The 13950-nt window shown below is 36.4% G+C and overlaps 1 protein-coding gene across 1 annotated transcript in view; it reads right to left on the reverse strand.

Annotated features, from left to right (window-relative positions):
- LOC128868087 (sodium channel protein 60E) overlaps positions 1-13950 on the reverse strand; it is a 95702-nt gene that overhangs the window by 69948 nt on the left and 11804 nt on the right. Inside the window, exon 14 of the mRNA XM_054109820.1 lies at positions 1862-2071. Coding sequence (XP_053965795.1) covers positions 1862-2071 — 210 coding nt within the window. The remainder of the gene's footprint in view (positions 1-1861; positions 2072-13950) is intronic.

Raw genomic sequence — 13950 nt, forward strand, 5'->3', positions numbered from 1 at the left:
GGAGAGGAGAGGAGAGGAGAGGAGAGGAGAGGAGAGGAGAGGAGAGGAGAGGAGAGGAGAGGAGAGGAGAGGAGAGGAGAGGAGAGGAGAGGAGAGGAGAGGAGAGGAGAGGAGAGGAGAGGAGAGGAGAGGAGAGGAGAGGAGAGGAGAGGAGAGGAGAGGAGAGGAGAGGAGAGGAGAGGAGAGGAGAGGACAGGAAAGGAAAGGAAAGGAAAGGAAAGGAAAAGGACAGTGATAAATATAAGGATAAGGATATGGATTAGGATAAGTATAATGATAAGGATAAGGGTAAGGATAAGGATAAGGATAAGGATAAGGATAAGGATAAGGATAAGGATAAGGATAAGGATAAGAATAAGGATAAGGATAAGGACAAGGACATGGATAAGAAAAAGGAAAAGGATAAGGACATGGATAAGAAAAACGATAGGGATAAGGATAAGTATTAGGATAAGGATAAGGATAAATATGAGGTTAAGAATAAGTATATGGATTAGGATAAGGGGAAGCATTACGATAAGGATAAGGATTATGGTAAGACTAAGTATAAAGGTAAGGATAAGGATAAGGATATAGCTAAGGATAAAGATAAGGAAATTGAAAGGGATAAGGATAAGTGTAAGGATTAGGATAAGGATTAATATGAGGTTAAGAATAAGGATAAATATAAGTATAAGGATAAGGATTATGCTAAGGATAAGGATTATGGTAAGGATAAGGGTAAGGATAAAGATAAAGCTAAGGGCATGGATAAGAAAAAGGAAAAGGATAAGGCATGGATAAGAAAATTGGAAGGGATAAGGATAAGTATAAGGATTAGGATAAGGATAAATATGAGGTTAAGAATAAGGATATGGATTAGGATAAGGGGAAGCATTACGATAAGGATAAGGATTATGGTAAGACTAAGTATAAAGGTAAGGATAAGGATAAGGATAAGGATATAGCTAAGGATAAAGATAAGGAAATTGAAAGGGATAAGGATAAGTGTAAGGATTAGGATAAGGATTAATATGAGGTTAAGAATAAGGATATGGATAAGGGGAAGCATTACGATAAGGATAAGGATTATGGTAAGACTAAGTATAAAGGTAAGGATAAGGATAAGGATATAGCTAAGGATAAAGGTAAGGAAATTGAAAGAGATAAGGATAAGTATAAGGATTAGGATAAGGATAAATATGAGGTTAAGAAGAAGGATATGGATTAGGATAAGGGGAAGCATTACGATAAGGATAAGGATTATGGTAAGACTAAGTATAAAGGTAAGGATAAGGATAAGGATAAGGATATAGCTAAGGATAAAGATAAGGAAATTGAAAGGGATAAGGATAAGTGTAAGGATTAGGATAAGGATTAATATGAGGTTAAGAATAAGGATATGGATTAGGGGAAGCATTACGATAAGGATAAGGTTTATGGTAAGGATAAGTATAAAGTATAAGGATAAGGATAAGGATAAGAATGAGGATTTGGATAAGGATAATGATAAGGATAAGGATAAGGATAAAAATAAGGATAAGGATAAGGATGATGAAAGAGAAAGGGAAAGGGAAAGCAAAAGTAAACGGAAAACAAAGGAAAAGGAAAGTCAAAAGGAAAAAGAAAACCAAAAAGCAAAACAAAATTAAAAAGATAAAGTTAGTGAAAAAGGAAAAGGAAAGAAAGAGTAAGCGAAAAATAAAATGAGGGAGAAAAGGGAAAAGAAAGGGGAAAAAGAAAATTAAAAGAAAAATAAAACGGAAAAGAAAATTAAATGAAAAATAGAAAGAAAAGGAAAATGGAAATAAAAAGAAAAAAAAGAATAAAGAAAGAGAAAAAGTTAAATCCAAAGGAGAAGGAGAGGAACTTAGACACTCACTTGATAACTTAATCTATGTAATTTAGTCTCCGTTATAAGGTTTGGCTTTTCGATCACCTGCGCCGCCGCCTGCTGCGCCTCGATAACGATTTGTTGGAACTTGGTGGCATACTTTCGCTCCCTACGCTCTTTGCGCTCCTGCCGTTTCTTGCGTATCAGATCGCGTACTCGCTCGATGCTACGCGCCAACTTCGACTCTTCGCCGACTTCCTAAGGAATGCGAGAGGAAATGAAAAAACCAAAAGTCTTAGTATTAAATTGATTTCGTTGAAATGCGTTTTGGGAGAAGCTGAGGAATTTATAAAAATTATGTAGAGAATTTTTATGCTTGCATTGGCGCCAATTTCGTATAGAATATACACTAATTCATCTAAACTGCGGAATACAACAATTTTGGTTAAAATTTTAGTTCGTTTTTTTTTTGAGGTTTGCTAAGCTACAAAATGCGCCAATTCGGATTCTATTTGTGTTTCATAAATTCTACTATGTAAAAGGAATCGGGCATGCTACAGTAATATTTTATATGTGTATATGTATTTTAAATTTTTGAAGGACTACAGTTAACATTTAGAGTTTTCGAAAATTTAACAACAGAAACAATGAGCAACAGCAAAGAGCAAGCAATTTGAATTGATTAAATTTATATAGTTTTGGAGGGAGCGGTACAGTAAAACGAGTAATTTGTTGTAAAATATAATATAATATAACTTTTTTTGTTTGGTTTTTTTTGGTTAGGGTGGTTGTAAAATAATTTAAATCGCAGGAAATTACCTTCTTTTTGAAAATCTGTTTATTTTGTGACATACATATATTTTTTGTTTTTGGTATTAAGTGAATATTGATTTTCAATGTGATTTTTAAACATTTGCGGTTTAAAGGTGTACGTACAAATAGTTCAATAGTTCAATGGTTCAATAGTTCATGGTTTCATTTCAACACAAACGGAGCGGCGGAGTACATAGTAGTAAATGGTTATGTTGTTTAGTTGAACACATTTGGTGCATATTTAGTTGTTGTTGTACATAAATATATAGTTTATGGTTTTTTTTTTCAGAACATTTATGGCAATATAAAAAATCAACAAAATTAATGGCAAATTTAAGAAGGAAAACAATTAATTTCATAATTATGTGCAAATATTTGTACATTTGCAAAAGCAGTTTTTGGTTGTTTTTTTTTTTTCATTATAATTATTTTATAAATTAATTGTTTTTGTAATTAAGAGTGAGTATATTTTTTTGAATATTCATTGCATTTAAGTCATTTTAGGCACGCAAACACACACAGGAATAGAGGTAGAACACAGTAGTTTTGGGAAAGTTGTTTGGTTTTAGTTTGGTTGAGTTTTAGAGACACAAAGTTATGGAGGATCGTTCGCAAGTTATCAACAGTTGAGCGGGGAAACACAGACGTATTGAAGAGAGGAAGACAATAGAAATATATAAAATTATAGATTATGTTGAATAATTAGTATAAAAATATGTATGTTTTTAAATAACGTCCAGCACTGATTCGGAGGTGTTTCAATACTTTTTTTTTTTGCTTTTGCTTTTGCATTTATCATAAGGCATTTTTTTGTGTATTACTCATTAATTTAGTTTAATAATTACATGTTAGAAATACTAAAAATCTCTAAAGGAACATTTGCATATTGGAAAATTTAACATTCATTTTTATGAATGACCACTGCTATGGTCCCTACTAGTTGATGACTTGGTGCAGCACCTAAACAATAAGGGATTTATAAATATTGGTTATGAAGATGACATATCTGTTATCATAAAAGGCAATCAAGAAAGGACACTAACAGGCTTAATGCAAAATGCCTTGAACGCTACATGGGAATGGTGTAAAAAGGAGGGGCTGTCGATCAACCCTAACAAAACCACAATTATCCCCTTCACAAGAAAATGAAAGTTGGAGTTTCCTATATTGAAAATAAATGAAACAGTGATAGAACTAAAGGAAGAGGTCAAGTAGCTAAGTTTAACCTTAGACAAAAAACTCACTTGGGAGGCACATACAAATAATATAACAAAAAAAGCCACGAAATCCTTGTGGACAACCAAACAATTACTAGAGAGGTTCTGGGGCCTCAGACCTAGTATGGCCCTCTGGATATACACCCAAATGGTTAGACCAATCATACTGTATGGGGCACTAGTATGGTGGAGCAAATCTATTCAAAAAACAGCGATAACCAAACTGGGAAAAGTACAAAGGCTTGCTTGCCTATGCATCACAGGGGCTATGAGAACTACCCCAACAGCTGGCACTCCTTAATCTCCCACCACTTCATATAGTAATCCAAGAGGAAGCAGCTACGCAAGCACTCAACCTACACATGAAGGAAAATTTCAAATTAGGCAACCTCACCGGTCACCTAAGTATCCTAAATAATGTCAAAAACACCATAAGCATGGCTCAAGTTTCAGACCACATTGACCCAACCCTCTGTTTCACAAAAGGATACACAGTTACCTTTCCTGAGAAAACCGAGTGGAAAACAAACCCAAAATGGATGAATGATGACTCACAAAAATGGTACACTGATGGATCAAAAACACCTTATGGTGCAGGAGCAGGAGTAGTGGGGCCCAGAATCTACAAATCATTCACTCTCACCAGGGACACCACCATCTTCCAAGCGGAACTATACGCAATAATGGAAGCAGCAAACATCATGCAACGTAGAAACCACAAGAGAGTAAAGAATAGAATACTCTCGGACAGCCAATCAGTTCTAAAAGCTTTAGATAGCTATACCTACAACTTAAAAACTCTCTTAGAATGCCACAAGGCACTCATTAACCTGGCATCCAAAAACAAAGTCTCATTAATTTGGGTACCGGGACATGAGGCATATGACGGCAACGAAAAGGCAGACTTTCAGGCCAAAAAAGGGGCAGATGTAAATTTCATCGTCCCATGTTCGGATTCAACAAAAACAGCCTAAAAAAAAAGTAAAATACTGGCCCAAAACTCTAATAAATCAGCATTGGAGCAACGTAGAGGGTCTTAGACACTCCAAAATAAGTTTCAATGCTAAAAGAGCTAACATGGCCCTCACGTTAAACAAAAGAGCACTCTCACAGGCGCCCTCACGGGTCACTTCAACTGCAACAAAAACTTACATAAATTAGGCATAACTAACACCAGCACCTGCAGATTTTGCTGCGAAGATGAGGAGTCTATAGAACATCTCATCATCGAATGTCCGGGGCTGACGCATAGAAGGAAAAAGTTTTTAAACAAGTTCATGCTTATAGATGAAGACCTACAATCACTCCCTTAAACGGAGCTGGTACAATTCATAAGCATACTTAGCAGTCAATAGACAGCATAGGGTGCACAATAGATCAATATGGACGCAGTGCTAAAGGGCCATACCTTAACCCTTTACTACCATTAACCATTATGATTTGCTAGATGTTGTCCGCGGCTCCAGTCGCAAAGTGTTTTTCATGTGACAAAACAACTATAATTAAAAAACTTGACGTCTAACAACAAATTTCTTCGATATGGCTAACATTGTACAAAAGTACGAGTAAAAACACTCTTCTTCTTTCTATTTTTTGGCAGGCACCCTTGGTGTGAGTTTAGCAGGCAGCCAAGTGTGTGATGGTGTGAGGGTTAGATATTTTTACTTGAGCGTAGTGGCGGGGCTGCTGTACCAAATTAGAATTTTATGGTAACATTAAAAACGACAAAAAAAAAAATATCTTTGACTTGGAAAATTTACAATAACAAATAGTTTTAAGGGGTTAGGGGTAATCAGAATTTTCAAAAAATTGAATTTTTTGTTTTTTGCATTTTCTTAAAGTATAATACCTTAGAAATATTGTGAGAAAATTTGAAGTGAATCCGACAAATACTTTTCGAGTTATTCAACAATTAGCGAAGGGCGCTCCGGAGCTCGATAGCAAAACTTTAAATGCGTTTTTCTCAAAACTATGTTTTTTGAACTGGTGATCACTGTAACTTAAAAACCGCTTGGCAAATTTCAATAAAATTTATACTGTGTGTAATTTTTTTTTTTTTTTGAAATTTAGTTTAAGTCAAATGATGTATTTTTTTTTTTTGCTTTGTTCACTCCACTCAGGAGCATAGGGCCTCGACAAGACTCAGTCTTGCGTTGGTTTCGTTAACCTATTTTGCTTTCTGGCAGGGTAGGTGATTAGCCTGCCGCTCCATGATGTATTAATGCTATGTTTTTATTTTTGTAAAATAAAGCAATTGACTAGTAAAACAAAATCATTTAAAATCATCATTTTTTCGGGCCTCTGACTACCCTTAGCCCCTTAATATATTTCTTAGCTATAATAATGTTTTCTTTTTTTTTAAGAGCTATTTGAATTTTTACATAATTTTTTAGACTTTTTGATGCGATTTTCTAGGAAATTTATTATTTTTTATGCAACCATCTTACATAAAAGAGCCTTATGGAATCAAGCGATCTCAGCTGTGGGCATTTTTTGACAACCACCTGAGACTGTTTTTACTTATGGATTTGTGCAATGATAACCAAACGACAAGAATTCAATCCTTACCCGGTCTGCTCTGGGCTATGTGAAGCTGCAATTAGTGATGTCGGAGCCATAACGCCATAGCGGTAACCATAACCATAGCCGCAACTTTACAGCATTTATCAATTAGTCATGCCGTAACCATAAGCTTCTGATATTCAAGTAGAATTAATGACAACTTTTGCATTTTGTCACAAAAACACGGATAATTTTCCACTAAGTAGTTGGTAGAAAGGCGTTCGGTTTTGGTTGTTAACTGGTGTAATCAGTATAATGGCTAAAATGCACTTCTCTTATAAAAAAAAGTCAATTCTAATTCGCTTACGGTCAAATTTACGAACAAGATAAAAATTTAGAACTATCGGGACCCGCATTTGGTTTTCCTTGTTTTAGAGAGGTATTTATTGGAACTTCTATGAACATCTCGAAGACCTTGCCGACGCTGATGATATATGCCTTCTCTCCGTCAAACACACTGACTTACAGAACAAAATTAACGATCTGTCTTCAAACTCATTGAATGCAGGGCTAAAAATAAATCAAGAGAAAACGAAAGCCATGAAAATTCGCCGCCCGTTTCTCTTAAATGGTGATCAAATTCAGAACGTTGACACCTTTACCTACTTGGGTAGTATAATTGAGAAACTAGACGTTATCGCCAGAATAATTAAAGCGAACGGCGCAGATGCACAACTCCGAGCTATCTAGTCTCCGAGCATCCTCAGCGCACATACAAAATTACGGATCTTTAAGACAAACGTACTATCAGTACTCTTGTATGGATTGGAAGCCTGGTTCACAAATAATTGGATTGAAAATAAAATTCAAAGCTGTGTGAACAGATGTTTTCGTAGGATATCGAAGATCTGGTGGCCCAACACCATAAGCAAGGACGATCTATGTAAAATGCAGCCGGTAGTTCACATGATAAAACTGCGAAAGTGGAGGTGGATTGGGCATACGCTTCGCAAGGACTCAAATGAAATCTGTCGTCAAGCACTGGATTGGAGTCCACAAGGTGCTCGCAAGGTTGGCCGTCCAAAAATATCTCAGAGGAGAACTGTCCAGAAGGAAATTGAAACGTCAGGAAAAAATTTGGAGTGAAATCAAGCTTCTTGCAATCAGATGAAAGTGTTTTACTGAGGCCCTATGCTCCAGTGGGAGAAACAGAAACCGATGATCGAAATTGGCAGATTCCTTGTACTTTTTCTAACTTTTTACCCATTCAGTGGTTGGGTTAGGTGAGGTTAAACTGGTTGACTTGCATTCACGCACAGAACGGTTCGGTCCATAGCGATACCAGATGGAGCTCATTAGTTATGTCGAGTCAACTCGCGTGGTGCTTCTTTCTATTATGAATTTTCCAACCTACTGCTGAGATATCTTCCCATTTATCAAACTGTGGTGCCCTAGATATTTTAAGGGGGTATTCTGGTTTAGAAATTTGAGAAAATCGAGATACAGCGGATTTTGTGACGTGGCGTCTAAGCCGGCCAAGTGGAGCGAATCGCACAATGAACGGCAGATGTTACCGGACGACTTGAGGACTCGTTCTTTCCAGGAAATCTTTTGTATCCCACGCAACCTTTATTTATTCTGTAAATATATATATACTTTATACTTCTATAATATATAACTGGAAATATATCGCCGATTAATCCAGAGTGAGTAGTAAATATAATATTATGATCTAAGTTATTCTATTGGAATTGTTGCTCAACCTTCAAACGCGATTTTCTCAAAACTACTTTTTTGAGATGGTGGTCATGATATCTCAAGTTCTACTTGAGCGATCGCTTTGACGTTTGATAAGAATTTTCTATTATACATCTGTCTATCGCGACTACCTCGGATTTTGAAAAATTTAAGTTTGAAGTGTTTTTAAAAAATTTGAAAAGGTAAAAAAGAGGTTAAAAAAAATGTTTTTTTTTTCAAGTTGACTCCATTTTGTGATTTTTTTTCTTTGGTTTGGCGTAATCCGATAGCGACATCCTAACTAATGAGGATTTTTTTTAATTTGTTTGTTTTAGATCACTATGAGGGTTAGAATCATGTCAACCATGGATCACCGTTTTTTATGTAGCCCCCACTCCGCCGGCCTGTAATTCCACGACTTTTTATTTTTTATTAATTTTTTTGTATACTTTTGCAATATTAATAATAACCATAAAAAATGGATAGCAAAAATTGTTTTCATTTTTTTTATCTTAGTTCTAAAAAATACCTTATATTAAGGCGTCTAGACCAAAATACCCCCTTAAGCCTGTTTCCGCAAAGGAGATGCTCTACAGTTTGCCCTGAGCCCTGCTCCCTACATTTCCTGCATTCCACGCTGTCCGAGATTCCCCGCTAACAAGCATACGCTGCTACTGGGCTATGTCCCATCGGCACGCCTATCATAGTTGTATAATCTCTTCGTGTACAACTGGAGTGCCATGTTTACGCATGAGTGGACAGCTGAACAGTTCAGAGCAGAGAACTGCAAGCGGTTGTATTTTTCTGACTTGCGATCCACTCACAAAAAAAGCGGTATCAATATGTATGACCATCGCAAACTAAGCGGTGTTTGCGCTGAGCAGAACCGCAACAGAGCAGTAAATGTTCTATGTATATCGTTTGTAAATCCGAGTCTTTCTTTGTTCAGTCTTTGCTTCGTTTATAACTACCGCTTGTGCGATCACTTCGGCTATGCAGTGCTGCATATGACCGCTACCGAATGACAAAAATACTGAAAACACCGCCTGCCCAAATAGATCATAACACACAAGCAAAAGAGTACCGCTAAAAAATATCTATGCCATCGCGCGCTCACTCAATACATAAATGATTAGCACTCGAAGGAGTCCACTTTCTTATTTATGTTTTTTTTATCTTTGTTTTCGTCGGCAGTGCATTAACAAAGGGCACGAATCACTCTACTTGCAGATATGTATATTAATGTGTGCATGTGATTATATGTTTATTTTTAAAAGATGAGAAAATTTCTTTATATCTTTATACATAAGTATCTTTAGAAGTAAGTTAAAAGAAAAATTATTATTTGTTTTTGTACGATAAGTAATTTGTAAAAGAATGAATTTGGTTTTCAACTTTTATTTTAAAGTTCATTTTATTTTCTGTCATAATTAATAGTAATATACAATAATATAATAAAATAATATCACTGCTTCAATAAAGAAAAAACTTTTCATTTAAAAATACTGCTACATACATACATATGTATGTATAAAAATCCTTTTTTTCCGTGCGCTGCTATGAATTATACTGCAGACAATCTCACTATTTGCAAGGGATGACGACGCGGTGTTTGCGGTGTTTTTCTCATTTGACAGATTTCACACGTCACACCGCTTAGCCGAAGTTGAATATACGATTGCTTTCAAATCTAACACCCGAGTATGCGAGATATTCATACACTCAACAATCGCGGTAATAGCGGTATTGATCAGCACACACACCGCTCTTTTGCTTTCCGCTCAAATGCGTGCAGTTTTTCTGAAAATGTACTGTGAAGGTCGAACAAAAAGAGAGCAGGTTTTGCATTTGACCGTCATGGAAATGAATGCTTGAGCTCAAATCACTTGGCGTTTGAGTATGAGTAGTGGTCTTGAAATTTTATTTGTGGAATTTTTGCGTTTCAGTTATAGAAAAACAGAGTATTGAAGCGGTGTGCAAGCAGTAACATTACACCGCTGCAGTTCTCTGGTTCAGAGACTTTAGTATTTCTTTTTGGTATTTTTCCAGTGCCAAATTTTTATTTTACTGCGAAAAGTATTGAAACATCTCTCCGTAATTCAAACAGTGAAAAGTTACTCTTTCGCAACTTTTGCTATAATTGTAAAAATGTATTTGTAATTGATATATATTTGTAGGCATATATTTTATAGAAATGCGCATAATGTGTATGTATGTATATGTATTTTGAGTGTTGCATAAAAGTGTGTATATTAGCACAATGCTTGGGTATGTATTGGTGAGTTATACAGTATGTAGAGTAAGTATCTTATAATTATTGCACACACTGTACATTTAGGCAAAAATTAATATATGAAATTAAATTAGTAAACTTTCATTTATACAACAAGAAAGCAAACGATATTTTGTATGTGAATATTTTAAAAGATTGAAAAAAAGCAAAAAAAAAATTGAGTTCAAACGATATATGAAAATTAAATACAGCAAAGCGTACTTGAAATGGAAAATATTTATTCGCATTTAATTTTTTTCATTTCCAAGTTCTTTATATACTTTCACCTAAACTTTCCCTAAACTTCTTTTCCCATCCATCTCAATCATCGACAAAAACATCTCAAATGTAAACCGATCCAAAAGCTCACAAAAAGTTACTTCTGCTATGCATCAATTATTTGGAATCGCCAACAAACTAGAGTTATCCAATCTGATGGTAAACTACCAAGCAAAAAACCCACAATGGAAGATAACGAAAGCATCCTGTGACCTCAGCCTATCAAAATTTGCAAAAAAAAACTACATCACCCAAAGCACTATTTTCTATATTCGAGGAGCGCAAGACATACTATGAAGCTGACAATTGGACTTTGTGGTTCACAGATGGCTCAAAATCTGAAACGTACCAGCCAGCTTTGCTGTGGTTGACAGAAATGGAGGCACTCTACGGGTGCAAACTTTGCCGGACTGTGCATTTGTTTTTACTGTAGAAGCAGTCGTCGTTTGTCATGCTAGAAGCCTGACCTCGGAAAAGACCATAAAACTCTCATATGTACCGTCAGCAAATCTGTTCTAAAAACAGTTCTAGGCCCTCTATCCAATTCATCCGCAATTAGCAGAATAAGAGATACGCTCATTGGCAAGGAGGCTACCTTACACTTAGTTTGGATACCAAGCCATATAGGAATTCACGGAAACGAGATGGCAGACAGTGCGGCCAATCAAGCCTCCTTAGCACTGAAAAAAAAGATCCCACATGCGAAGGAGATATATTCCGTCAGCAATTAAACGATATCTCAACACCAGCACGAAACTAGAGTGGCTAAACTACACCCACCACCACTACACTACCATAAATCGAGAGTATATACCCCCACAATATCCCACCGGCGTATGGAGAACACAAATAAAACATTTCTCGCGGCTACGTCTTGGCCACGCTATTGACACACATCAACACATTCTGACTGGCCATATATTCCAAGATTGCCCCGGTAGAAGCCAGAAATCATTACTTGAGGATGAACGGGATTAAATTGTTAAAAAACCACACATACAATCATATCATTCGTATTTAGTTTTTAATATAAGTTTAATAAATAATAATAAAATATACTTTCTTCAAGGAAAGAGGGGGCAGGACGCAACCTTCGGAAACAGGGTATACAAATGTGTTTAAGGATGGCACGAAATTGGACGGAAGTGTTGGTGGGGGAGTATTCTGCGAAGAGCTCCCCTTCGAGCTCAAATTTAGAGTCTGGATCACTGTAGTGTTTTTCAAGCAGATGTAACCGCAATTAAGGAAGTAATGGATTGGATGTTCGCTTCGTTAATTACAGTAAAGAAGGTAAATATGTACTCCGACAGCCAAGCAGCAATTAGGGCCTTGGGCTCGCTATTTGCGCGTTCGATTACATCGGAGGACTTCGATATTAGACTCATTTGGGTTCCCGGTCACAGCGGCATAGAGGGAAGCTGCTGGGCCGATAAGTTGGCCAGACAGGGGACCCTTGAGACGGCTTCATCGCAATATAAGAGGATTGGAGTTCCCTTAAGAACCAGTGCTCCGCTACTGGAAGGATGGGCCTCGCGTCAACTCAGCGAGCGCTGGGCTAGTGCGCAAACGTGAAAAGTCGCCAAATCCTTCTGGCTGCGGGTTGGTCAGGGACGCTCGAGAGAACTTCTAAGGCTAACAAAGCGACAGCTATCAAATTTGGTAGATATCCTCACCGAACACTGCCCGTTAGGTTTCCATGCTGTGAGACTTGGGATTGCTTCAAGTCCTTCCTGCAGAAGCTGACTGGAGGACGAGGTGGAATGATCTCATCATCCTTCTTCTCAGCTGCCCTGCTCTCGTTGGGCAATGTTTTAAACATGTGAACTCTCGCTTTTTTGCTACACCTGCGTATATTGCGAGTTTAAATATCACACACCTGGTGAAATTCATCAGTCGCCTGAAGCGGTTAACACAAACGTAAATCGCCACTCGTTGGTCGACATCCTCAATTCCTCTAATCTATGTCCTGGATTCTGTCTGGTTCCTCTCCCTCTCCTGTTTCGCTCCCCTCCCTCTGTATGGTATCACAGCGGACATATTTTAAATATTTGTCCAAGTGGGTCCCCAGCAAGGGCAGCCATTTCACTTAACCTAACCTCGGAGACCACAAGATTTAAACGGCTCTCTTTGTAACTTAAAGTTTTTGGTCGATACTTTCATCATCACTACGATCACTACGGCCATCTACCGCGAAGTTAATGGATTTCTTGATTTATTTTCACCCAAACTAATACTAAAGCTTCGTATTGAAATTGTAAAGCTTTAAATTTTAACAGCCTAATAAATTTTGAAACCGTTTAGTGAAACCGGACCATAAATAATTAATTGTTTTTATCTTAAATCTTTTTATAATTTTTTGTAATGTATTTTTTTCTACTTTCCATTCTTTTTTTCATTATTATTATTCACAGCAGCTTTGTTGAAATAAAATTAATTGAGTAGCATGAATTAATTTCGAAATACATTGTAAGGGGTTAGGCGTAGTCAGAATTTTCAAAAAATTGGATTTTTTGTTTTTTGCATTTTTTTAAGTATATTATAATATAAAAATATTGTGTAAAAATTTCAACTGAATCCGATAAATACTTTTCGAGTTATTCAACAATTAACAAAGGGCGCTCGGGAGGTCCGGAGCTCGATAGCAAAACTTTAAATGCGTTTTTCTCAAAACTAAGTTTTTTGCACTGGTGATCACTGTAACTTAAAAGACGCTTGGTAAATTTCAATAAAATGTATACTGCTTTTGAAAAACATAAAAACTCGTGCCTGATGGAAGGATTTTTTCTCAAAATTTTGATTTTTTTTTTTAAATTAATTGTCGGTTTTTTCTCGAAAATCTGAAAAATATTTCCTAAGGCCATCATATTGTGAATTTTGAAAAAAGGCACAAGATTATCAAGATTATCTATTAATAAAACTAATTTCTCTTGTCCGATTGATTTTAGATGAATCTCCAAGGACTTGTGATGATCACCGCAAGAGACTTATGGGGAAACGGGCGCTACACAAACAGTGATGACTTTCACAATTATAAATTTTTTTTTTGAAACTTCGCTTAAGTTAAAGGATGTATTTTTTTTCCTTCGGGAGCATAGGACCGCGACAAGACTCAGTCTTGCATTGGTTTCGTTAATCTATTTTGCTTTCTGGCAGGGTAGGTGATTAGCCTGCCGCTCCATGATGTATTAATGTTATGTGACTTTAGTGATTAGCAAAAAAAAAAACGATTGAAAATCAGAATTTTTTAGGGCCTCTGACTACCCCTAACCCCTTAAAAGTTACAAATTTTAAAAATTTCAAAGAAAATTAATCAAAAT

Source organism: Anastrepha ludens, chromosome 6, assembly GCF_028408465.1.
Source record: "Anastrepha ludens isolate Willacy chromosome 6, idAnaLude1.1, whole genome shotgun sequence".
Lineage (NCBI taxonomy): Eukaryota > Metazoa > Arthropoda > Insecta > Diptera > Tephritidae > Anastrepha > Anastrepha ludens.